Source organism: Phocoena sinus, chromosome 17 (genome assembly GCF_008692025.1).
Source record: "Phocoena sinus isolate mPhoSin1 chromosome 17, mPhoSin1.pri, whole genome shotgun sequence".
Lineage (NCBI taxonomy): Eukaryota > Metazoa > Chordata > Mammalia > Artiodactyla > Phocoenidae > Phocoena > Phocoena sinus.
Window position 1 is genome coordinate 6,109,689 of NC_045779.1, and position 27,787 is coordinate 6,137,475.

Sequence of the window (27,787 nt, forward strand, 5' to 3'; positions counted from 1 at the left end):
TTTATAATATACATCTACACCCGTAGGGCCCCATATCTGGTCAAAAAGTCATGCAGTTTCACTAAAACGTGAATGTGTACGTTTTGCATAACTGTTGGGTGGCTTTTATAAAAATAAAGCAGTTTCCTTAGGAAAAAAAAGAAATTTTGCCAATTGGAATATCTTCATTCTGGGAAAAAAAAAAAAAAAAGACTTTTTCCTCTGAAAATAATGAAGTTCAGTCCGTGGCTATATGAACATTCACTGACTTACTGAAATGAAAACAAATAATTGTGCTTCTAAGAACTAGTTTTTTTTTCACTTGTAGGGTCTGAAATAGCCTCTGCAAACCATCAACAAGATGTTAAGATTCACAAGCAATCACCGGTGAACAGAACTGGACCTGCTGCATCCGTTCTACCACCACTAAACAAGTCTGTCCAAAGGGACTGGTAAATCATGGTGCTCTGCAGTCTTGTAACAGCATCCGGGGTCCTCTTTTCCAAGCATATGTTCACAGATGTTTGAATTTATATCTAAACTCAATATCATTTAATGGTGGTAAGATGCCCAGGCCTGCACGGGACTGGTCCAAAGGGGGACATTGAACACAGCTCTCCACAAACTCCAGTTCAAAATAGGAAAGCATCAGAATCAAAAATTGTTTAATTTCCTGGACAGCAAATAATCTTCCAGGACATATACTTGCTCCTGACCCAAAGGGCATGTAGTAGTACTTTAACTTGAGTCCATTACTATAGAAGGTGCTCCTTGTCTTTCCATTTTCATCAAGATAGCGATCATATTTAAATGTCTGCAATAAAGATACAAAGAAAACAAATGTATAAGCTAGTTTAAAAGGAATTTATCTTTTTCTTAACCTGGAAGTTCCAAAGAGTAATTTTCTTTTTTAATCCAATCTATGAGTAATTTAGCAAATACCCCACCTCGAATCAGAAAGTAATAAGAAACGGGAACTTAAGGAGAACTGGTGGGAAAGGGAAACCTTTATACCTCCTATCCCGCCTGGGCAACTAGCTCCTCTCTCTGTTAGGCAGAATTAGAAAGAAGGATTCAAATCAGGAGCTTAGAGGAGTCAGTATATTAGCCCCTAATTCCCTGGATTTGGGAGCAGGCACTTTTTAAAGAAGAAGAAAGGCAGCAGCTTTATTATCACACTGCAGACATAATCTAGTAGAGATTATGTGATGACCAATACCAGGGATAAAAATTAAAATTTCAAGCTGTCATCCAAATTCTCCAAATTAGATAAATATTTGACATTAATAAAAGAGACAGTCCCTGTGGTTTCAATGATCAAATGAATTCTGCAATGGTAAATTTCTTCTTTATTTCAATCTGGGTAGACATCACCTGGATACTGAAAAAAAAATGTTTTTTTTTCTGGATTTGGAACTTTGATGAACAGTCACTTACCAAAGGGTCTGGGTAGATTTCTGGGTCTAAATGCATTAACTGCGGGTAAAGAGCTATGATGTCATCTTTGCGGATATTATAGGAACTGTCCTGGAGGTGCAAAGTGAAATCCTCTTTAGCAGTCCGGATGTTCAGCGAAGCACTGGAAAGCCTCAGAGACTCCTTGATGATACTGTCTAAAGATTTTAAAAGGAAGAAAGGAGGAGAGGGAAGGGAGAAGGAAGAACAAAGTATTTTTAAAGGCCATGTAATGTAGAGTCTGAAATACTTCTAGCAGCCTATAACACAAACCTAAAGAGACTGTGGGAAGCTGGCCAGATAAAAATTTCTCAAATTTTTTCTGTGCTGTGATCAATGATTCATTCGTGTCTGAATGTATTTTTAATCTGACAGTCTGAGTTAATAATCTTTTGGTAAAGATATGATTTTCTTGGTCATCAATGGGAACTAGACTTTCATAATTTTATGGAAAAATAATCTTATTTCTACAAGACACTAGACATCTAATACAATTGGGAAAAAATCAGTAAATCACTTTCATGTGAATTATTCAAAGTTTGTTACTTTTGAGATTTAACATACTAACACTTTTACATAGAAATAGTTTTCCAGACGTTTAATGCAGCTTCACTTCGGTGTTTACAAGAACCCATTTTTATCATTACACTATCTGATGTTGTGTGAGTATGCCCTGCATTCTGGTAAGGACATAGAGGGGTACAAAGCACACGCTGAGGATAGCTGAAATATATGATGAGAAAGTCTCGCCTGACCTTCCAGTCTCTGTCCTTTTAATTGTCATGCTTTAAGTGCTCCTCACATGACCGTGCATAAAATCATAGCATGTTAGTAATTTATTTCACAAGTGAGAAAATAAGACCCCCCAAAGTGAAATGACATGTCCGTGGTTTCTACGGCAGGGCAGAGTCCCACGTGGAGCTTGCGCTCCTTCTCGTCCCTTCCGCTAAGACGCACTGCCCCTGAAAGCATACATTGGTTTATTTCCTCTAGGGAAACATAACAAAAACAAAGAGAAAACTCTTTCTTACTCTAGAAATATGGTACTTTTGTATTTCTATAAAATCCAGAGAAGCAAACATTTTTTCAATGAAATAACCTTCCACCCCACCACCCAACCCATGCAGCTAATTGTGGTTTCATGATGGTACTTTTTCCCCTTTCATTTCATGAAAATGAGTAGCCCATGAACTATAAGATTGCTGGTAAGAGCAGTAACAAATGAGGCAGAGCAAGGGCAGCACAGAGAGGAGGTTGAAAGTGCAGAGTCAAGAGCTCCACGTTATTGCTGCCATTGGCTCCACCATCCAATCCCAGGCAGTGACTTAACCTCTCAGTGCCCATTTCCTCACTTGTTACATACAAATATTGAGTTGGCCAAAAAAGTTCGGGTTCTTCTGAACAAGTAAGTAAGTATGCAACAAGTAAGTGCGTGATGTGTACTGACAATTCCTGTTAGGAGGATGCAGTAGATGACATGTAACAACACAGCAAACACACCTAGCACGGGCATGTCATCCAGTTGTATCCGGTTCAAATAAATTGGATTGTCTTCAAAGCTAATTTTTTGACCAGCGTTCTCTAGCATTTTATTCACTTCTTCAGTGGCCGCTTTCATTGCCTCCGGGTTCCTATGAAAGGTTAAGATAAAAGAAAAGATGTACAGAACGGTTTTTTCTCTACCAAAAGGTCTGCAAACAAATAGGTGTTTCCCCTTCTTTGAACCAGGTGGTCAAGATACAAAGAAGGTGGGAAAGGGACATTTCCATTTATTTTTTACTCTATTTTATAGTTGTGTTTTAAGTCCTTGGATGTTAGCAAGAACTGTTGCCTTAAAAGTGTCCCGTGGGATTCCCTGGTGGCACAGTGGTTGAGAATCCGCCTGCCAATGCAGGGGACACCTGTTCGAGCCCTGGTCCGGGAAGATCCCATATGCCGCAGAGCAACTAAGCCTGCGAGCCACAACTACTGAGCCCGCATGCTGCAACTACTGAAGCCTGCGTGCCTAGAGCCCGTGCTCCGCAGCAAGAGAAGCCACCGCAATGAGAAGCCCGTGCACCACAACGAAGAGTAGCCCCCGTTCACCGCAACGAGAGAAAGCCTGCACGCATCAACGAAGACCCAATGCAGCCAAAAATAAATAAATAAAATAAATAAATTTATAAAAAATAAAAGCGTCCTGCTACATAGAAGTAAAACTTTGACCAGATTTTTATAAATAAATGTTTCTAATAAGGATTAAATGGTTAAATTAGTCACATGCATGGCAATTGAGAGAAAACTGCATCCAAGATAACAATTCTAAAGTACTGGCTAAAATGCCAAAGGAAATTTAAATTTACTCTTAACATGCATGTGATTCCACGTAGAACAGCTTTTCCATTTACATAATAATTTATTGTTCTAACACTTGACTGCTGAAATGAATGCTACTTCACTTTAGTGCATTGACGTTTACCGGATCCTCAGTGCCTTGGCAATGTAGCCATATAACATGATCACAGTAAACTGAGTCTCAGAAAGGCTTGACTGGTAAATCTTTGCGTGCTTATCGTGAAATGTCTACTCTTACCTATAGGATAAAAAAGTGATGTTGTAACCTCACTGTAAACATGTGAATTTATTCCAGAAAGAGCTTTCTCAAGTAAAAACTTTGGAAGGCATTTAAACTTTGAGAAAGATTAGTAATGGTTTTTTTGTAACTGAAATTGTTTAAATTTTTTTTTATATTAAAGACATAAAATTATCAGCCTTCAATGGAACTTTGGCATTCCCAATCCTATGGAATAATAATTTTGTGTCTATGTGACACAGTTTTGTGTCTATGTGACACTCAACATCCAATTGAACTGGAATAATTCAATAAACCATTTGAATGTCAAATTCCCAAAAGACTGTCACTCTGGGAAGACATCACGTTATGCAAGATATATGTTACAGACAGGGTTTTTTTTAATATACAGTTTTAAAAGGCAAACTCTAGCTAAATCCCATCAATAATAGTATATTATGATTCTTATTTATAGCTATCAGAGTTGGTCGAATAGTATGACAGCAATCACTAACAGTGAAAAAACAGTTAATGCACAGATGAATAAGATATAGGCACTGTTCTTTTCACTGACAATACGTCAGCAATCACATAAGGATATTTTTATGATTATAAAGACCAAATTCATGGACTTTAAGAGGTGTCATGAAGAACAGCTTGGAGTTAAGAGCAAGGGCTCTGGTGCAGACAGCCTACATTGACCCTGTACCAACACGTTCCTTTCCCTGGGAAGGTCTCTGCTTCTACAAGATGTGTTTACCAGTCACAGCTGTTTTTGGAGGGTTGGATGAGCTGATACACGTTAAACTTTTACAAGGGTAAATACCACATTCTTGATTGACAGTATGAGAAGGTACCACGTGTTTTGTTTTTTTTTTTTTTTTAGTTAAAATGGTTGAATTTCTGCTTTCACCTAAAATGAAGAAATGGATAATTTGCTAATTACCTAATCATTTGAAATAAGCTCCAGAAAGTCGCTGGAATGGTGTTTGCTTGTGAGGCCCAGAGGACGGCGAGGAACGACTTGGCTTTCTCCGTGTCGTCCAAGGTGGAGAGCGTGTCATTCAGAAACCTGACCAGTTCCGAGATGTGGTCTCTCTTTCTGAGTTTCTGGAGCCGCAAGCCCTCCGCCAGTTTCTCCCGGGCGTAGTGGCCCGTCTTGAACACGTGAATGGGGAAGCCTGCAACCAGGGCTGGAAAGATTTTGTCAAATTGCTTGAAGTGGTCCAGGTGATTTAGAATGAGTGCTTTTTGTGCATCTTGCCCTGAGAGATCTTTGCCAAAGAGCGTGAAATACCCAGCTTCGAACATCACTCGATAGCAAAAGGCATACATCCCCTCTGACATCCAGGTGGGCGTCTTGGGCTTGGGAACCACCTGGGGTCTCAGGACAAGTTGGAGGTTTTCCATCATGGCTTCTGTGAGGGAATTCAAGGCATCGCCCTGCAGAGTCTTGATGATAGTTTTATTTATGTTGTCGGTGGTATTTCCATCACTGGGGTCAATACGTCTGTGTCCAAATGCCTGACCGTAAATGAAATGTGTGAAAAAAGAAATTAAACCTGACCTAGGACTAGTAAATGTCTGAAACACAGATTAGATGCTTTCATGATTCTCTACTTGCTAAAACAAAAAAAAGGAAAACCGGCCTTCCCACATGCAATTTCATAGCACTTTACAAACGGCCAAATCACGCCCTTCTTTCAAGGCCAAGTGTGAGTCCCAGATTATCAGTGACACTTCCCTCACAATCACTCTGGTCTTCTATTTCTTATTTTTCTTATGCTTCTGCATTTATTTTCACATTAATTTGGTACTAATCAAGAATGTTTTTAATCATTAGTTCTCTTTTATATTCTTTGTAGGTGTATCTTAACCAGACTTTAAGCTACTTAGTGCAGAGACCAGTTCTAATATTTCTTTGCAGAGACTCAATATTGATTAATTTTTTCCTATAAAAGAGCCTCTTAGATCTCATCTAGGTGATGCCCAAATATCTAGTCAATTCCTTAACAAAATTAAACAATTGTGTGGCAGGAGTGTGCTAAAACAATTGTTGAACGTTAAGTTTCCAACTTATACTCTGGGTTTTGTGTAGAAATTGTTGACCTGAGTGAGTTTGTACCTGTCTTATTCATACCATGCCATCCGGTTCAGTAAAACATTTAATTTTTATTTCACCCTCATAAGCTGATTAAGAAATGACAAAGCTATACCGATTTTGACTTTTTAAATGATCAATACCAAGAGATTATGTCTAATTTGGTTAATTGTGTTTCTAAGAATCTCCATGTAAGGGTAATTGTCTCCAGCATCTCCGGCTTTTGAATATGTCAAAATGATTAAATAGATTGACATAGAAAAAGGTAGAAAATAAAAAAGCCTAATGCTGTATAAATGCAAACCTGGTTACCTTTGCAGAAGCGGTGAAGTGAAATTTTTTCCAGTCAAAGTATTTTCCATGATACAGCACTTTATGGTATAACAGGGGACTGGTGATGAAGTGGACATAGTTTCCCATTAGTCTGCAGGTGAAAACATGACCATGTTTCCTTTGATTTGCTCTGAGGAACTCAAGAGGATTGGCACTAAACTGGAGAGCACAACCCAGATATGGAATCAACCCATTCTCCAGAGGTGGTTCCCCCATTTGCCTGCAAGACACGAAGAGATGGTAAAAGGAAGATTGCACACTGTTCTTTATTTATATTTATTTACATTAAATTTTTTACCGCTGACTTCAAACCTCAAAACACTATAGTTTAGTGATACTTTTTTGGTTGGTGGGGCCCTGCTCCTTTACTAAAATAATGAGTTATTAACCTAGTAACATGATATGTTAGTGAAAATGATAGCTAAATCCATCCATCCATCCATCCATGCATTCGGCAAACACCGAATGCCTAATATGCGATCCTCGCTCTTCCCAGTGATAAGGATAAAAGGATCAACCAGGCCAACAAGATTTTCCCTATCAGTGTAGAGATGAAACTGCATTCTAGTGTTTATGTTTTTTCTAAGCATCATTTGCCCAAGTATCTCAAAATGTTTCATCTGATTGTTTTCTCTAAAGATATAGAATCCTGAATGACAAAAAGGATTGCAGAAGTGAAGTTTTCAAAATCTTCATAGTTTAAATATATTATTATTCTATAATGATAGTTGCAGAGGGGAATCTTTGAGAAATTAGCACATTATAAAGTGAAATTGCGTAAGATAAGTATTGACATGGTTATTGATTATAATTCAATGCTCTTTGATGCTATTTTAATGTTTTTATTTAAGAATTTAAACATTTATTTTCCAACATAAACCACTATCCCTCTTGGTAGAATAACATAGCATAAAATAATTCTTTTTATTTTCATAGTTTGCAGATAAGTGGTTTAATTAAAACTAGAAACTACCAGTCCTGGTAGTTAATATTAAAATACCATAAAGGGCAAAACAAAACCAAAAAAACCTGTAAAAGGTAGACAACACGGCAATCTACATGGCTGAAGATATGCTGTGGGTAATTCTGTCTCTGGGGGATTGACAAAGCAGAGAATATTTACATACCTCCCCCCCCAATACTCTTTGAGGGAATCAGAAGTTAAATAAACCATGGCTATGTATCTGATTCTGTTTGTATTTCTTGAACCGATTATAAATGATACGTACAAATAAAAGGGATGTCTCATACATTTAACAGTTTCCCAGTTCGCCATGGTTGATGATCACTAATAAGAAAATAGTAATAGAATGATCAATGCAGGCTCTACACTCTTTCCCAGCTTAGACTGAGTGTATACAATGCACAAGAACTAGCTGAAAGAAGAACATTTATTTAGTCAGAGCATCTACTTAACCCACATGACGGGAATTGCAGATCCACTTACCACTTATATCCTTACCAATCCAGACTTTCTCTTTATATGCACACATAAACACACACACAGAGATCTCATAAAACTTCTGTCAGTGATGTTTAACAAGTTTGTCCATTTTTACATTACCACTAGTATATGTCAATACTAAAAAGGAAACTTTGCCATTATATCTTTTGTGAGATATAATAAAAAAGATACTTTCAAAATTTTAAATTAAAAGTTTTTACTTTAAAAAAATTAAGGAAGAAAATGCTAGCGTATGTAAGTACAGAAAACCAACTTTCTGGTATAACAGTGAAGGTAAAAGAACATTAAATGAATGAACAAAAATGCAGTTTAAAAGTAAAGCTTTCCTTACCTTCTCCTCGTTCCAAGGAGAAGCCACCAACAACAGCACACTGCTATAACAATCCCCCAGATCAAAGAGACACCCATCATTTTGCAAATCTAATGCAAAACTTCTGAGGAGGAGAGTCTGTGGTGAGAAAGGTAAGGGTGTAACAACACAGACTCCAGCTAGACTTTTATATATGGTAAGATGCTTCACTTGAAGGATCAAAGCAAACAATTAACCATCCTATTAGGAAAAAAAAAAAAAAAAAACTGGCCTTGAACTAAGTCCACGGGTATCAGAAGAGGTTCCAAAACAATCAGAAACCTGCAATACTTGATAAGTTGAAGGTCTCTCAAACATATGTTGACTTAACATTCAGACCTGGGAATGACAGCTAATATTACAAATTTAGTATGCTTATAAAAAGAACAAGTAAACCTGTTCAGGATGAACATACCAAATAAAGAGGTAAAATATAATAATTTAAAGAAAAATAAGCATAAGTTATCATTAAGCTAATGATTTGATCTTGTTACATTTAAGAAGAAATAAATTTAAATGATTCATGAGAAATACAGCAGTCAAGTTCAAAGGAAAGAGAACTGGGTGAAATGTTTCTGCTGCTTCATGTTTCGGCGCTTTTACAAAATCATAGGTATTTTACTATATATAGTAACATGTTACTCACCTAACATCCTCAAGAAAGTATCCCACGTAAATGCATCTTCCAATTAAACAGTTTATTTTAAAACATCAAAATTTTATTAACCATTTTATTCTAATTGAAAATATGTTTACTAATTTTTCTAATTGCTAAAGGAATACAACTTCATTTCAAATAATTTAAGACTAACTGAAACATATCTTGATAGAAAGTCAATTCGTAATTTACCTCCTCAACGACTGCCCACCCAGAGGTAACAACTGTTAACTTTTTGGTATATATCCTTCCAAACTTTATTTCTATACACACTTATATAGTAATTGAGCACCTATTCTGTGCCAAGGACTCTTAAAAGGTATTCTGGCTACAGGTTTTAATAAGATGGACTTATTCCCTGCTCTAACGAAGACACTATTTCAGTAGGTAGACAGATAATAAAATTTAAGACTTATGAATAAAATAAAACAAGGTGTAGAGAGTTACCAGGGAATAAGAGCAACTGTAGGTATGCTGATGTGCTCCGCTGAGATCTGAGTGACAAGAGAGGATTGGCCAACTCAAAACCAGAAGGAAGAGAGATTACCAAATGCAAAAGTCCTGAGTTAAGGATGAACTTGTTCTATCTAAGAACCAGAAGGGAGGTAGGATTGGTCAGAGCAGAGTAAATGAGGGGAAACTTGGTTAAGCTATAAGACCAGAAGACAGGCAAGAGCTAGGTCATATATAGGGACACCTGACAGTAGGGAGAGAGATTTTGGAGGGCAGCAGGTCAAAACACTATCTTCAACTACACAGATTGCTGTGTTGTCAGGTTAACAACTGAACTTGAGCCAGAAGCTGGGGAGAAAAGTCAGGGGTGGAAATAGGTGTCCCAAGTCATCAGCATTTGGATGGCATTTAGAGCCCAAAGACCTAGATACACCTATCAGATCACCTAGGGAGAAAATAAAGCCCAAGAAAAGAATAGAATTTAACACCAGACCCCAGAGCAGCCCGTTTCTCGAGGTTAGTCAGAGAGCGGCTGAAGAGGAGGTGGGTAAGGAAGGATCCGGAAGAAAACGAGAGAACACAGTGTCACAGGAAGCAAGAGGAGGAGGTACTTGAAGGAAGATGAGACATTTTCTGCATCACATGCTACTTTGAGGTCAAGGAAGATGGCAAAGAAATGACCTCTGGATTTGACAACATGGAGATAGTTGGTGAGTCACACATAAACACGTGCAAAGATGGGGTTCTATTAAAGACCTTTTTACAGCACGAAGAAAATGACTCTCATATTGTGGATGTTTCCCGTGACAATACATATATATGTATTATATATGTATCTGTATAGATCTCTTCATTTTTTTCTGTGTGTATAGTCTTCCATTGACTAAATGTACTATAATTTAGTTAACCGATTCCCTACTGGTGAGCATTTGGTTCGTTTCTGGTTTTTGGCTACAGAATCCATAGGTTCATTTCATCCTTTTTTGTCTCCTTAAACAGAGACCACAAATATTTTTTCATGGGTGATTTGCAATCATAATTATGAATATCAATCATTGTGTGTCAGTAGGTAGACTTCTCAATCCATTTAGATTTTTTTAGGGCATTGTACCCACTAAATATACTTAGGCTGATGTGCTGTTTTGAATTACTATGTCTGAGTTCTATAAGTGACTCATTAAAAGCAGAACCTTTAGGTGGCCTGTCACAGCAGGGTACCACAGTCAGAGAAAACACCAATCTGAGAGCCAGACAGTTTAACCCTTTGGAGTCATCTCTCAAGCAAACAAATGGAAACAAACAAACAAGTGAAAAAAAGGGTACATGGGACCTCTAGGAATTACCTGCAACTTCCCGTGCATCTATAATTTTGTCAAAAGTAAAAGATTTTCAAAATGGTAAAGGAGAAGTACATTCACGACTCCAAGAAAATGTCCTTAAGCCTTGTCTTCCCCACCCCCTCTCAGAACACCACAAACACCTTTCGAATATAACCTGGATTCCCCTTACCCTCATGTATTCTCTCTACTCCTTCCCTCGCTATCCCTCTTCCAGACAACAGAAGCCCAGGATGCACACACACCCAGTTTTCTTTAGTGGGATGAGGACAAGCAGAGGCATGAATATCCATATTCATATTTTTCTTGTTTACATACGGTTTATGCCTTCCTTCTAGGGATGTCACTTCTCGTTACTGTCCCACGTCCACACATGGCTTCTAGCACACCCCTGACACGCAGCCTCTCATCTGATGAGTGGGGATTCGGATACTGGTTACGGTCGTCACAACTATTAAAAGCCTGCAAGGAAGTACCTGCAGGGTTTCCTGATGGGTCAAGGGCATCGAGTTTCTCGCTTGGATTCTATGACATCTCAATGTGTTTAGCACAGTGATTGGTGAAATGTCAGGAAATAAAAATGCCGGCTGAGTTGGAAAGTCATTTGCTTTTTTATTCTCTGCTATGTTTCAAACTGTGACCTTTTATTACACACACGCACGCTGAGCACCTACTACGTGTATCGAGCACTGCGTCAACCCTGGGAACCCAGTAGGAAACAAGAAAGCTGTGAGCTCTGACCTGTGGGGTTTCCACAGCAGCAGGGGAAAAAGTATGTGCCCTGATACCGAAGGAGTATGTTTTAGTTGTCAGGAGGCCTGGCATGAACCGAGTTTATTTAAACGCTCTAATCCCTCCGGAGTCTGTCAATTTCCTCTGTATGTGTAGAGTAGTGAAGGGTCCACACCGATGTGCCGAGGAAGAAGTTCTGGGCCTCAGAGAATATAGGGCCCGAGTCCAACTCACCATCCCCATGAACAGATACATACAAAACATGGGAACTCAAACTAGAGGAACAGAAAGTAGAAAGAACGGCTCAAGCTATCTGCTTACGTAACCTGATGGCACACAGGTGGTTTCTATTCAGAAATACAGTAAACATAGTTTATGTGTGTGTGATTGCTCTAGATAAAATGAGCTGTGAATATGGTCAAACAATTGAGTCAACCAGCTGTTTTCCTGAATTCACAAGTGAAACCAACTTAACCGTGGCACGTAGATCGCCTCAATTAATGCAAAGCTTTGTGCTTTCCAAGAGCATCACGGGGACCCCGTGGATCAGGGCAGGTCAGTGGGAGAACAAAGTGGAAAGGGCTGCGGGGGAGGCCTTGTTATGATTAACTTGAAGCTTTCATAATAAGCTCTTAGGAACTGTGTCTATTCACATGTCTTCAACTATTTTTTATGAAAAAAAGTTTTTTTATGGCATATACAGAATATCTTATTCTCAAATATTGTTTTGAATCTTAAACACATGGTGTCAAGGTTGTAAATGCCTAGCGTATCTAAATGTGTCCATTGAACAAATACAGTTTCACGGGACTAGAGAATAAGAAGGTGTTGATAAGTTCTGTTTCAGAGAATCATAATTTTTACATTAGTTTTGAGGTTTTCACTTTTTAAAGCTTCTGACATATATTTCCTACTTGAATAAAATAACCAACTCAGTTAGGCAGGGAAGGTATTTTAGCTATTGTAGAGATGAGGAAATAGAGGCATGAAGGTTTAGTGGCTAATGTCACGCAGCTTGACGTGGTTCAGATCATCAAGGGAGTGGGAGCTGGGATTCAACCGGGTTTGCATCTTCGCCCTGCCACTAAGTACACACCTCAGCACAAGAGGCTGTCCTCCCCAAGTCTTTGCTTTGTTACCTGTAAAATGGGGATGATCACAGTGCCTGACTCATAATATAGATGTTGAGATGCAATCAGGCCATGGTGTTAAATGTTTCCCCGAGGGCTGGGCACAACCTATGGTCAAAAATGTTCTTTGTCATTCGTAAGTGGCAAATCCAGGACACAACCCCATATCTGAAGCTCAGAGTCCCTCCGTTACAGCTCAGAACCCCACAAGAAGTTCAGTGGAGCCAACAGGCACCTGACTACAGATTTAGGAGAGAGTAAGCACACCATCTATACGTTCAGATATAAAGTTAATCTGTCAAACATGTTCTGAACACCAAGCATGTGAAAGGCGCTGTTAGGGGGACATGGATAGATTATTCAGCAAATATTTCATTCATTCATTCATTCAATTAACAGCACCCACTTGATGTAAAGCACTTTTTAGGTGCTGGAGATACAGAGGTAGATAAGACAGGCAGACTCAAGGGGACACAACCAATCAATAGGAGAACAAATCCACTATTTAATTTCTGATAAAGCATCGTTTATATTATCAGAAAAGGTCAGGCAAGGCATCAGTGTTTGTGCCAAGATCTTCACATGCTTGCTCGTGTAACCCACATGGTGGCCCTAGGAGATGCACACACACAGCTGCCTCCACTTACGGGTGGCTTCCTGCCGTGACGTTCTGGCTCCAAGCCCCCGCCATGCCATACCACAGGGGACTGCCTGTCCCCAAGTTAAAGCAGGCCTGGGGGCTAGATTCAAAGGCTAGTGGTGGCTTTGCTGTTAAGGCCCACCTTAATCTGAGCCTTCCGGAGCTTATCCAGGAAGCTCAACTGGACAGAGAAAAGATGTGAGGACAGTGGTCCTTGGACCCACTGGGCCCAGCCCAGCTCCCCGGGAGGGTGAGAGACCTCAGGGAGAGAGACAAAGAATGAAGCGGCCAGTCAGGGGTGCGCTGAGGCTTTTTCCACTTTTTACTGGTTATAAATAGTGCTGCCACCAACACTCACGCTCGAGTTTTCGTGTGCACGTACATTTCACATGTCCTGAGTGTAGAGCTAAGAGTGGGTTTGCTGGGTCATATGGTGACTCTAATGAAAGCAAGGGTAGTCATCAGTGGGATCCACTGAACGGTAACTTGCTTAAGAAATAATGAACTGTAACGTGCCTTCCCTGATCAAGCTTGATTTAATTGTCTTCCAAGGGTCACGTAGCCTAAACAAGTTGCTTGCCAGAGTTGTTTTTCAGGAACTCGGACTCAGCTGTGTCCAGTCTGAGCTTGAGCCAGCTAAGACTGGTCAAGACCCCCCCCCGACCCTCCAGCTGCGCGCACTCAAATGTCTGATCGGTGCCCTTTTGACCTCAGAGAGCCCAACACTCCACTCCCAGAAGAGGCATCCCATGGAGAAGCACGTAGCTTAGTTGCACCTGCTCAGAACGAGGATTAACGCCCCTTTCCCTTATACCCAATCACCTTGCCCCACGTCTCCACGCTCACTCCCCACGCCTCAGCTCATTCCATAAATAGCCCAAGCCTTGGCGGCGTTGGGGCAGGTGGGGTTGAGGTCTGCCTGTGTGGGTGCCTCGTGAAGAAGCCCTTTCTCTGCTGCAAGCCTCAAGCGTCTGGGCGTTTGGCTTGCTGTGCTGTGGGCGAATGAGCCTGGTTCCGTGACGCTATGTTTTAATTTTTTCGGACAGATTGTTTCCCGAAGTGGCTGCACTGTTTTACATTCCCACCAGCAAGGTAAGAGGGTTCCAGTTTCTCCATGTCCTTGTCAACAGTTACTTTTGTCTTTATGTTTTTACTGATGGCCATCCTATTTGGTGTGAAATAATAGCTCATTGTGGGTTTGATTTTGCATTTCCCTAATGACCAAAAATGTTAAGCATCTTTTTATGTGGTTGTTGGCTCTTTGTAAATCTTTGGAGGATGTGTATCAGATATGATTTTCAAATATTTCCTCTTGTTCTGCGGGTTGTCTTTTTCACTTTCTTGTTCATATCTTTGGACGCACAAAGGTTTTCAATTTTGTTGAAGTCCAATTTACCTGGTTTTTTTTTTTTTTTTTTCCTGCGGTACGCGGCCCTCTCACTGTCGTGGCCTCTCCCGTTGCGGAGCACAGGCTCCGGACGCGCAGGCTCAGCGGCTATGGCTCACGGGCCCAGCCGCTCTGCGGCATGTGGGATCTTCCCGGACCGAGGCACGAACCGGCGTGCCCTGCATTGGCAGGTGGACTTTCAACCACTGCGCCACCAGGGAAGCCCCTGCCTTTTTAGTGTTTACTTTGAGTGTCTAAGGAGTATTGCTAAATCCAAGGTCATGAACACATAACATTTATGTTTTCTCCTAAAGAGTTTTACAGTTTTAGTGCTTATATTTAGGTATTTGATCTATTTGTGTTTAACTTTTGTATATGGTATGAGGTTGGGGGTCCAACTTCACTGTTTTGTATGTGGATATTCAGTTGTCCGGCACTGTTTGTGGAAATGAATGTTCCACTGAAATTTCTCGGCACCCTTTTTGAAAAACCAATTGACCATACAGGTAAGGGTTTATTTCTGGCGTCTTGTCTTCCCATTGATCTTTAGGTCTATCCCTATGCCAGCATCCAAGTCTTTTACTGTAGGCTCGTAGTCAGTTTGGAAATCAGGAAATGTGTGTCCTCCCGCTTTGTTCTTTTTTTTTTTTCCCCGGTACGCAGGCCTCTCACTCTCGCGGCCTCTCCCGTTGCGGACGCACAGGCTCAGCGGCCATGGCTCACGGGCCCAGCCGCTCCGCGGCATGTGGGATCCTCCCGGACCGGGTCATGAACCCACGTCCCCTGCATCAGCAGGCGGGCTCTCAACCACTGTGCCACCAGGGAAGCCCCAAACTGGCATTTTGATAGGGATTGCATTCACTCTGATCAATTTGGAGAGTATTATCTTACCAATATTAAGTCTTCTGACCCATTAAAATGGGGTGTCTTTCCATTTATTTCGGTCTTCTTTAAATTTCTTTCAATGTTTTGTAGTTTTCAGTTTACAAATCTTGCACTCTTTTTGTTAAATTTATTCCTAAGTTATTCTCATGCTATTGACAAGGAATTTTTTCTCAGTTTCATTTACAAATTGTTCATTGCTAGTGTATAGAAATAAGCTGATTTGGGGGTGTTGATTTTGCATTTTCTGAACTTGTTTATTAGCTCTAGGGTTTTTTTGGTGGGTTCTTTAGACTTTTCAATGTACAAGATAATGTTTTCTGAAAATAGTTTTCCTTTCAAATATGTATGTCATTTCTTGCCCTGCTGCCCTGGCTGTAACTTCCAGTACAGTGTTGGGTAGAAATGGTAAGAGCAGATGCACTTGTTTTGTTCCTGATCTAAGGGGAGAAGCTTTGTCTTCCACCATTAAGTATGATGTTGGTTGTGGAGTTTTCTTAGATACCCTTTATCATGTTAAGGAAGTGCCCTTCTATTTCTAGCTTTTTTAGTTTTGTTTTTGTTTTATCACGAAAGGGTGTCATTGGTCTTGGGACTCATCCTTTTATATGCATACTTTTTCTGCATCTATTGAGATAATGAGGTTTCTGTCCTTACTGTATTAATACGATGTATGTCATTAATTGATTTTTTTGTACGTTGGACCACCTGTGCATTCTAGGGATAAATCACACTTAGTAATGTATAGTATAATGCTTTTCATATGTTGCTATATGTAGTTTGCTAGTAGTTTTTTTTGTTTTTGCGGTACGCGGACCTCTCACTGTTGCCTCTCCCGCTGCGGAGCACACGCTCCGGACGCGCAGGCTCAGCGGCCATGGCTCACGGGCGCAGGCGCTCCGCGGCATGTGGGATCTTCCCGGACTGGGGCACGAACCTGCGTCCGCTGCATCGGCAGGCGGACTCTTAACCACTGCGCCACCAGGGAAGCCCAGTTTGCTAGTATTTTGTTGAGTTTTTATATCTCTCTTCATAAGGAATATTGGTCTGTAGTTAATTTTACTTGTAATAATTTTATCTGATTTTGGTATCGGAATGAGAAGGTGATCTCTCCTAATTTGTGAAGAATTGGTGTTATTTCTTATTTAAATGTTTGGTAGAACTCAGCAACGAAGCTGTCTGGTTCTGGGCTTTTCACGAATTTTTTTTTTAATTTCAACTTCAATATTTTTCTTGTTAAAGTTCTATTCAAATTTGTATTTCTTCCTGCATCAATTTAGATAGTTTGTCTTTCTGGAATGTGTCTGTTTCGTTTGGGTTATCTAATTTTCTTGCATACAATTGCTCTTATTCCATTTTTTAAAAAATTTCTGTAATGTTGGTAGTAATGTCTCCTATTCTTCACTTTAGTAAATTGAGTCTCCTTTCTCTGTCTAGCTAAAGATTTTTCAGTTTTTTCCTTTTCAAAAGAACCAACTTTTGGTTTTGTTGACTGTATCTGTTTTCTATTCTCCATTTATTTCTGCTCTGATATTTTTCCTTCTTGCTGCTTGATTTGGGTTTATCTTGCTTTTATTTTTCTAGGTTCTTAAGATGAAAGGTTATTTTGAAATCTTTTTAATATATGCAATTATAAGTTTCTCTGTAAGCACTGCTTTTGCCACATTAATTTTGGTATGTATTTATTCATCTCAAAGTATCAATATTTTCTACTTCGTTTTCTTCTTGATCCATTAGTTAAGAGTGTGTTGTTTAACTTCCACATATTTGTGAATTTCCCAAATCTGTTATTGAATTCTAATTTCATCCCATCATGATTAGAGAACATACTTTATATGATTTCAAATCTTTAAATTTATTAAGACTTGTTTTCTCACCTAACATATCTGTCCCAGAGAATGTTCCACATAGACTTGAGAGGATGTTGTACTCAGCTGTTGTTGTGTGACATGTCCTATACGTTAGACACATCAAGTCTAGTTTGCTTATACTGTTGTTCAAGTCTTCTATCCCTGTTGGCCTCCTATCTAGTTGTTCTGTTATTGAAAGTTAGGCAATTCTACAAAAATAGAGGCTTTAATACCTATTTCTCTCTCCAGTTCCGTCAGTTTTGCTTCATGTATTTTGGGGCTCTGTTGTTAAGTGAATATATACCTATAATTATTTCTTGATGGATTAACCCTTTTATCATCCTAAAATGTCTCTAGCAATAATGTTTATCTTACATGTGCTTGATTTTTCTCCTATTAATGTGTATTTTAGGAAATATTAAACATGTTCCAACCATAGCACAAACCAGAAGGTAATATGAAGTTAAATTTTTGTTGTTAGAGTTCATTTATTACTTTTTTCGCTAATGTACATTTGTGCTAGAAATCTGATTCTGCGTCATGTTTTAAAAACTTAATGCTTATATCTCCCTCTAGTGGACAGCCATATACACTGACACTTACTCTAGTTACAGAAACCAGAAGCAACCCACCCTAACACTTACTGATGGAACCATGAACTAGAATCCTAGAAAGCACTGTATAAACCCAACTCATAGAAACAGCCCAGTCTTGCACCCCACACTTTGGAGCCACCAGAACCTAGGCTTGTGGAGCCTCCACTCCGTTGTTATAAGCCAAGGCACTGGTGTTCTCAAAACAAGGTGGCAAGCCCAGGAAGGTGCAGGACCCTGGAGAAGCTCTGAACCCAGAGACACCGGGACCAGTCCACGTGAGCTTTTCTTTTTTTGTAGCATGTGGACAGAGATGAGAAACCCAGCAGTGGGTCAGGTTGCCAGTCACAGCTGCTGGTTGACTCACGCTGACCACACGGTTGTTTTGCCAGGCGGTGGTGCTGGATCTCTATGTAATGTGCTTCCCCCGTGACTGTCTTCAACTTTTTTCCCTTAACTTTGGTTTTCAGCAGTTTGGCAGTGATGTTTTTAGGGGTTTTTGTCTTTCTTGAATCTCTGGCTTGTGTTCCCTCATTGATTTTGGAAAATTCTTGCCTGTTATATCTTCAAGGATTCTTCTGCCCCTTTCTCTTTTTCTGGGACTCCAATTACATGTATGTTACTTTATCCCACAGTTACTCTTTATTTTTTTTCTCTTTGTGTGATTCCTACTGACTTATTTTCAAGTTTATTGATTCTTCTGTAGTTTCCAGGCTGCTAGTAAGCTTATCTAAGAAATTCTTCATCTCTGATCCCATGTTTGTTTGTTTCTAGCATCTCCACTTGACTGTTTTATGGTTTCCATCTTATGAAATTCCCCATCTGTTAATGCCCACTGTCCATTTATTCCACTAGATCTTTTAACATTTTAATCATCGTTATTTTAAATTCCCCGTCAGTTCTAACATTATGGTCATCTGAGTCTGGATCTGTTGAGTGCTTTATTTCTTGAAGATGGTTTGATTTTTCTTTTTGTAGAATCCATCTATGAGATTTAAGTTCATCCATGTTAGGTAGGAAATAAAAATTCATCGTGAGAGAATCTATACTGGGGACTGTGGTTCAATAAGAAGGCTTGAATGTTTCTGGTCAAGCTGACTCTGGTTGAATATATGACTGAGGCAGAAAATGGAAAATCAGAATCGTGAGGGAGAACTTCTCTGATTTGTGCAAGCTGGAGCACGCAACCAAGGCACATATAGCCAGGACCCCCGGAAGGCTGCATCCCAAGACAAAGAGTTAACAAGAAAAATATCGCATAGACATTTAAACAAAAAAATTTTTGTCTAGTTTTTAGGGGTTTTAGTGGAAAGGAGGAATTCTTCAAGAGGTTAGCAGTGAAGTTGCTCTGATCATTGTTGATGTGCTGTGTGCTCCCCAGATGACGGAAGGATGAGGGGTTTTCTTCCCTCACCTGAAACCAAATCAGGGGGTTTCAAAGAACTACTCCGGGAGCTTGTCATGTGCCCCTGGCATTTGGACGACACAGCTAATAGACTTGCTGAAGCCACGAGAGTGAGAGGAGAGAGACCTTCATAGGAGGTAGCCTCTACCGCCAGAATTGGGCAGGGAGAGTCTCTGGTTTAGTCATCTTGAAAAGGACACACCCAAAAGGATGGTCCGGGGGAGACGAGGGAGACGGCTCCAGAAGCAAGGGTGTACGTGGGATGAAACTTCAAAAAGCAGGAGCTGAGGGCAGGTTACAAAAAAGGGCTTGCTGGTAGGAGGTCCCCCAAGGACAGGGACGCTAAGACTATACCGAGCGACCGTCGGAGAAAGCACCGAAATAGACAGTTGGAGGCCAGATGACAACCGCTCCAGCTTCTAAGCTCCACCCACAACTCTCCCTGCCTGGAGGGCGGGCGGGGCCAGAGGCTGTACTAAACCTTAGGCCGCCGGTGCGGGGGCTGGTCAGGGAGGAGACAGAAGTCGGTCGAAGCCCTCCCTTTCTCACTGCAGGTTTCCAAGCTCAAGGCAGACATTATCAGGTGGAGGGGAGAGGCTTAAACTGCACCTAAAGAAATCAAACTTTGAAAATAATCTGCGCCTAAGACGAGGAACTGTGGGATCTGCCCGCAACCCTCGGCTATTTAGGGAAAAAATGAGCTACTTTAAACTATCATCCCTAATAAACAGAGCTGCTTCAATAAGCCAGTTCAGTACATTTCTCTGGGTAATTTAATCTAAATTTCCAAGTGTGTTAATAGAGATGTACCCTCGTGGGTTTTCTTTTTTATAACATTAAAAATCTCGGGCTTCCCTGGTGGCGCAGTGGTTGCGAGTCTGCCTGCCGATGCAGGGGACACGGGTTCGTGCCCCAGTCCGGGAAGATCCCACATGCCACGGAGCAGCTGGGCCCATGAGCCATGGCCGCTGAGCCGGCGCGTCCGGAGCCTGTGCTCCGCAGTGAGAGAGGCCACAACAGTGAGAGGCCCGCGTACTGAAGGAAAAAAAAAAAAAAACTATGCCTGTACTTACGTGTCTTGTTTCTACTGTTGTTTATATGTATCTATATTCTTGATCAGATGTATCTATTTTAGTGAGTTTTTCAAATAACAAACTTCTGATATTGGTCAAATCTATGTTTTTGTTTCATTTCTGCTTTTATATTCCTTCTGTTTTTTGGGGGGTTATTTGAAATACTTTGCCTGTCTTCCTGAATTATATGCCTAGTTCGTTTTCAATCTTTCTAGTTTTTTAATGTCTGTTTTTAAGGCTATATTTTCATTGAATGCTATTTTAACACTTTAAATTCTTAACCAAAGATTCAGAAACACACTTTTCCTTTTACAGTATTCAAGTAAATTTTTTTTTCGTAAGGCAGTGAGATTCAGAATGCCAAGAGACAGGCTTCAGATGAGTTTTTCAAGACAGTCCCATTTATTTTTCACTTAAGATCATTAAGAAATTGAATATTCTTTGCTGTGATTTCCCAACCATCTTATATTTGGACTTCTCCAACATCGTTTCAGAGTTGTGTACAGTAAAGAAACTCCCCTTTTTATTTCTTTTTATGTCTTGGGAGAGACACAAACAGGAGAGACCTTCACAGACCAACTCTGTGAAAGAACCTGGTCATTGAATCCAGAAATAATTGGCGGTGATAATGTTTAACTTCATAACTTTTCAATTTTTCTCTAAGAGTACCGAAAGACGGATTTTTTCAGTTTTCTAAAAGATGTGGGTCCAACTCAGCAAGCAAGGGTGAACTTCCCTGACTTAGAGCAAGCTATAAGGATTCAGCAACACATCTCACTTTTTTTCCTCCTTTTGCTATAATTTATTTAAACTTCCTCTTGAGGAGGGCGTGGCCTCAAATTGTGTGGAACTCTGCTCTCCTAAGTGACAATTTATTTGGTCTACCTTTTTTCCAAATGAAGGAAGTATTGTGACATGGCAAATTGCCAAGAAACCTTAGCTGGGGAGACACAATTTCTAAAGATTCCTTAGCCTAGTCTACTTTGCAGCGTTTACTGATTGGAAATTGATGGATGTCTTCAGGGCATAATGAATCCTTGCATTTGGCCATTAGCCAAGACGGAGTGCAAGAAAATAGCTGTTATCTGCTTCAGCTGCGACAGTGAAATAATGACATGCAAAGGCAGGGCTGTCATGCATGGGTGGCTTCACCCCCCTGCTTAGGGATCACCATCTGTGAGTTCTAAACTGGTTACTAATTAGGCAATGTGTCCACCCTATTTTTAGGTTTGTTTAATGAATAACTTTATGGCCTCTCTGTATCGTATTGACTTTTTTATACAGCAGTAGATAACGTTATTTTGTGGTTTAAAGTGATAGATGATCTAAATTTTAAGCTGCTGAGCCCAGTGATGTTATTTCTGGCTCTAATAGTTTTGATCCAAACATCAAATTCTCCTTTGAGGTGTTTGATTTTTCCTTCAGCCGATGAGGAGATATTTCCCATAGCCTCTCAGGCTGTGGCCTTCAAAACAATATTGATAATTGACAATGACATTAATTGCTTTCATTAAATCATCGTTCATCGTTCTTTGGATCAACGTAAGAACTGCCCAGCATTTTCCCAAGCAGTAGTGGTACAGTATGGCCCCCACTGTCCCTGAAGCTTAGAGCAAGGCAGATATTTTTCAGAAGATGTGACAGAAATGCCAGGGTTCCCAAACCGAGCCGGTAAAATCTCCTGTAGGATTAGCCATGTAGAAAGAGAAGCCATCAATCACCAGCGTAAGTTAAAAATCGAAGACCCCTGGTTAGAAGAAAAATAGAGAACTGATACTTGTGAGGATGTGGAGACTTCTGGGCAGGTTTCAGATCTTCACGTACCGTGGGACTCTGATATACCCTAGAACTGAGTTCATCTCTTATTAACCATCTGGCTGTTATCAATTCTGCTTCCTGTGTGACATATGTATTTAACATACCGTGACTCATTATGAAACACTACTTTCCAGTTTATCTGAACACGTTTCATCATTCCAAAGGTTGTCTGTACCTGGCCCACTACAGGTATTGATTGGGCACAGGTGTTTTTGCTGGCTAACTTAACCCACAAGGATAACTAAATACTGGAAACTCAGAGACATTGCCCCGTGCACAGCTGTACCCCTGCCCAGAGATTCCCAGAGTCCCTACCCACCACACCTTTCCTCACCCACACCCCACCCTGCATCCGACCTCAGTCCCAGCCCATCCATTCCTACAGCCAGGTCAGGGTTTATTCCTTTCTATGCATTCTTATTCCGGGTTTGCATGTTTCTCTAGTCCACAGAATTTTTAAGGATTGGCTGCAATGTAACATTTCCACACGGCATCCCTGTTATATACCACAAATGCAAAGTTGAAAAAGAATTTCTTTACTTAGCAAACAGTTTACCTTGCTGGTAGAAATTTATTTATACTCATTAATGCATATATGTGGAATCTAGAAAAATCGTATAACTGAACTTGTTTGCAGAGCGGAAATGGAGACACAGATGTAGAGAACAAACGTACGGATGCCAAGGGGGAAGAGGGGGTGGGATGGAGTGGGAGATTGGGATTGACATATATACACTATTATGTATGAAATGAATGACCGGTGAGAACCTGCTGTGTGGCACAGGGAACTCTACTCAGTGCACTGTGGTGACCTGGATGGGAAGGAGATCCAAGGAAGAGGGGATATATTGTGTACATGTGGCCGATTCACTTTGCTGTACAGCAGAAACTAACACGACATTATAAAGCAACTATACTTCAATTTAAAAAAATGTTTATGCTCAAATATTGTTGGATATATTCTGGTATACCTTCTCACTCTGTTCACCTTGCCACTCATTCTAGACATTGCTTTAAAGTTGAATGTGTAGACACCGATTACCAACATTATTCGTTTCAGTGCATTGATTCCTCTTATCAGTTACTTCAAAGAAAAGTTTGATCACTTCTTTGTAGGTGGGTTTTCTCCCATACAGCTCAGCCTCTTCCCACAGGTACCTCCTAAACATATTACTGGGCATTTTTAATACATAGAGTCCTTTACTGCTTCTCCACATAGAGGCCGCCGAGTAAGGGGAGGCTGGTACACACTCAGTCTTTCCTAAATATAAGTGTGTATCAGATAGTTAAAAGTCACGCCACCTCTCGGAGAGGGAAGGGTCTCTTCTAGATATGATACATGGAAGTCCAGCCTTGAAGAGTAGTTGCTGTTATCGAGAGCAAGAGGATCAGGAAAACATACTGGAAAAGGATCAACTTAAAAGATTGCCAGAGGGCTTCCCTGGTGGCGCAGTGGTTGGGGGTCCGCCTGCCGATGCAGGGGACACGGGTTCGTGCCCCGGTCCGGGAAGATGCCACATGCCGCGGAGCGGTTGGGCCTATGCGTCTGGAGCCTGTGCTCCGCAATGGGAGAGGCCACCACAGTGAGAGGCCTGCGTACCGCAAAAAAAAAGAAAAAATCGCCAGACCTTAAGTTATGTTTACTATACATTCTTTGATTTTGCATGTTCGGTATTATTTGACCATTAATTTTGTGCTTTGTGGCTTAGTTCCTAGATATTTCATTTGGACAAAGCCAAGTTTCCCTTTTTACCTAAATCTTTTTGGCACATAATAAGTTGTGAATTCTTATTCTGGTGTATTCGGTAGATGGCTATCAAATTGTTTCCCTGGTTTATGTAAACAAAAATGTGTAAGACTAAGCAAGTAAAGTTTGATTCTAATCTGAACGATGAATGATAAAAATCAAGTCCATCAACTTTGTATTTGGTATGTGTTTTGTTTTTATGTTTAATTGATATAGAAAAATAATACACTAAGTAAATTTAAAACCCTCGTTTCTATTTTTTCTTTACCCAAGAGTTACAGTTGACCCTTGAACAACAAGGGTTTGAACCGTGTGGGTTCACCTATACGCAGATTCTTTTCAATAAATGTACAGAAATATACATGGAGAACAAAGTGTGCAAGACTGGTATTGAAGTGGATAGCCTATCCTTACATAGGCATATGGTAAGTGATACTTAATATTTTCTTACTGTTTTATAACTTTGCTTTCAAAGAATTACAGTACAGTATGCCTCTGTCATAATTGGAAGAACTGCATGTCAACCTACCATCACGAGTAAGTGTTCTTTTTTAAAGTGTAATAGTATTTCCAGTACTGTATTATGAATATGACTGTAATTCTGTGTGCCATGAAATTTTTATAAAGATTCATTCATTACGGGCTGAGCTACTGTGAAGCAATGGTACTGATTACATGAGGCTACAATAGAGCAGTCATATTGCTGCTTCTTCGTTATCAGTGCATGAATCGTTATACTTGTAAATATGAGTGTTTTTGTCATATTACAATACAAAACACTGCATGTTATATGTATCATCCAAGACTTGATAGAGGTACTGACATGATTCATTTTGTAAACAGGACGTAAACTTACTGTATCCATAAATACAGTACAGCGCTGTAAATGTGTTTTCTCTTATGATTTTCTTAACACTTTGTCTCTAGCTTTATTGCAAGAATACAGTATATAATACATATAACACACAAAATATGTATTAATCTGCTGTTTGTTATCGGTAAGTCTCCTGGTCGATAGGAGGCTATTAGTAGTTAAGTTTTGGGGGTGTCAAAAGTTACACGTAGACTTTTGACTGAGTTGGGGGTCAGCACCACATTGTTCAAGGGTTAACTGTTTAAAAGGATGATTGTAAATCTTCAAAAGGAAGAGGTGTGTTTTGATTTATTATTTTGTTAATTTCCACATTTTCTGCATTGTGGTCAGAAAATGTGACCTTTTATGAATTCTGCTTTTAGGGCTCTGTTTAAAATTTTTCAGTGTGGCCTAATATATCATCAGTTTGGTGAGTACTCCATGTGGATTTTACAATAAAGTACTATATATATTTACATGTTAAGAGTAGGTTCTGTGTCTCTTTTAATAAGAATTATTAATTATACTAAATATTTTTATATTTGATATTTTGATTTCTGAGTTATAATAAACTTTCCTACTATGGTTGAGGATTTGTCAATTTCTCCTCATCATTCTGTCAATTTTTGGTCGCTGTATATTTGGAGCTGTGTTGATAGGTATATACAACTAGCCCTTGGTATCCATAGGTTTTCCAACTGTGGAATCACTAGCCTGGATCGAAAATATTTGAAATAAAAATTCCAGAAAGTTCCAAAAGCAAAACTTGAATTTGCACACTGCTGTAGCACTTACATTGTATTTATAACTATTTACATAGCATTTATATTGTATCAGGTATTACAAGTAATCTAGAGATGATTTAAAGTATATGGGAGGATGTATGTAGATTATATGCAAATACTATGCCATTTTATATGAGACTTGAGCATCTGTGGATTTTGGTATCCGTGAGGGGTCCTGGAACCTGTCCCCAGTGGATACCCAGGGACAAATGAATAGGTTCATGATTAAGGAATGACTATCTCATTAATAAAAGCTTTTTGCTGTATAGTCAAACTAGTTTTATATTTATGTTGTTAACCTGTCTTCTTTATATCAGTATTTGCCTTGAATATCTTTTCCATTCTTACAATTTAAAAATTTTTATTGTGTGGTTTTTAAAGACCAAAGAGCTGAAATTTGTTTTTTTATCACAGTATGAATGAGAGCTTCTGTCTTTTAACGGAATGAAACTATCGTTTTCATGTTTATTTTGGTTTCTCATATCTGTCCATTCTTTTTATTTGTCCATCCTACTTTTTATTTTCCAGTTACCACTTTATTTCTTATCCCCTTCCTACTTTTATTGGCTTGAGGGTTTTTTTTACCCCTCTATATTTTTCATTTTCTTGTGGCATAGAAGATATGTAGGTATATATGCACATATATGTATTTGAAATTATGTATATTGGAAATAATGTATATATTATTGAAATTATATATAAGGAGAATATATACCTGGAAGCGAACCTCCAGGATAATGTCCTAAGAGTTCTGTACTCCAGTTCTTACACCTAGAAGCAACCTGCTCTTTCATATGTTCACCTACTTTTAACAGCTAAAATATATATCTGTATTTATGTATTAGCTATTGGAGATTAATGTTTCAATGTCAGTGGTGCTCTCTTGCTTCTTGTATTTATTTGGGCTTGGAGTTGCTGTGAAATGTGCTTGCCTTCAAATCAGCTGTTTTGCCTATGTTTTGGGCTAACATTTCCTTCAGGCCCTTTTTCTGGTGGGGCAAAAAGCAGCTCGGCACCTGTGCACGTTGCCTAGGTGCTTCTCGGTGTCTCAGAGGAGGGGTCTGTTCCACTAGGATCTGCCTCGGTGAATTCCCAGCAGCAGACGCCTGCCGCTTGAGTCACAGGTGGCCATGGCGAGTGGTGTCCAAGGCAGGAAGCTAAACAATCTGTTTTCATAGTAGGCCACATGTGCTAGGGTGGTGTAGTAGCCAGAACAACGACCTCCCCAAGATGTCCACGTTCCAATGCCCAGAACTTGAGAATGTGCACAGGCAACGTGCACAGGTGCTGAGCTACTTTTTGCCCCACCAGAAAAAAAAGGCCTGAAGGTAATGTTAGTCCAAAGCATAGGCAGAACAGCTGATCGGAAGGCAAAGCACATTTCACAGCAACTCCAGCCCAAATAAGTAAATACAGGAAGCAAGAGAGCACCACTGACATTGGAAAGGGATTTTGCAGGTGCTGTTAATGATCGTGAGATGGAGAGACTATTGCCTCATCCCAGGGTCCTTGTAAGAGGGAGGGGAAAGGTAGGTGTGGTGGCAGAAGCAGAGTTTGGAGGGATGCACTGGAGATGGAGGAAGGAGCCCTGAGTCAAGGAATGCAGGCGTCCTCCCGAAGGGGAAGGAAATGACTTCTCCCCCAGAGCCTCCACAAGGGATACAACTCTGCCAACACCCTGAGTTCAGCCCCTAAAACCCATTTCTGACTTCTGACCTCCAGAACAGCAAGATGATAAATCTGTGCTGTCCTAAGTCACTGTTTGTCATACGTTTCTACAGCAGCAACAGGAAGCTAAGGCAGGTGGCATCTTTCTCCAGCAGTAGTGATCTTTGGGTGTGGGTTACCTGTTCTCCATGCCATCTTCAGTGAAAGGTGGTCCCAGCCAAACCGGCCAAAGCTCTTCAGGTAAACCTGCTTCCTCCTTCCCTGCCCCAGACTCAAGAGAACGGACAGGTGCCGGTCACTGCATAGATGGCGCAGCGTGGAGGTTTGCGTGCGCTTACATGGAACAGCGCTGTCGTGTCTTATTGGCTGCTGGAAATGCAAAACGGCCCAGGCATGGAAATGGGGCTGGTGACAGATGAAATATTGTTCAGAAAGGTGGGGGGAATGAAGCAAGGAAAGAAGGGCCCTGTGCCCTGAGGGAACCATGCCTGCGAGCTGGGAGGAAGGCCTGGTCCTCCGGGCTCATTCCTCTGCTCTGGTTGC

General features: G+C 40.2%; 1 protein-coding gene across 1 annotated transcript; it reads right to left on the reverse strand.

Annotated features, from left to right (window-relative positions):
* Positions 1–305: 305 nt before the first annotated feature.
* Positions 306–27,787, reverse strand: LOC116742636 (cytochrome P450 7A1). Its single transcript, XM_032610410.1, has 7 exons — positions 27,733–27,787; positions 8,216–8,332; positions 6,399–6,639; positions 4,932–5,509; positions 2,935–3,065; positions 1,417–1,592; positions 306–793 (listed from the first exon to the last, which is right to left on the reverse strand). Exons 2-7 carry the CDS (start codon positions 8,293–8,295, stop codon positions 494–496), a joined length of 1,506 nt encoding a protein of 501 aa, XP_032466301.1. The 5' UTR covers positions 8,296–8,332; positions 27,733–27,787; the 3' UTR covers positions 306–493.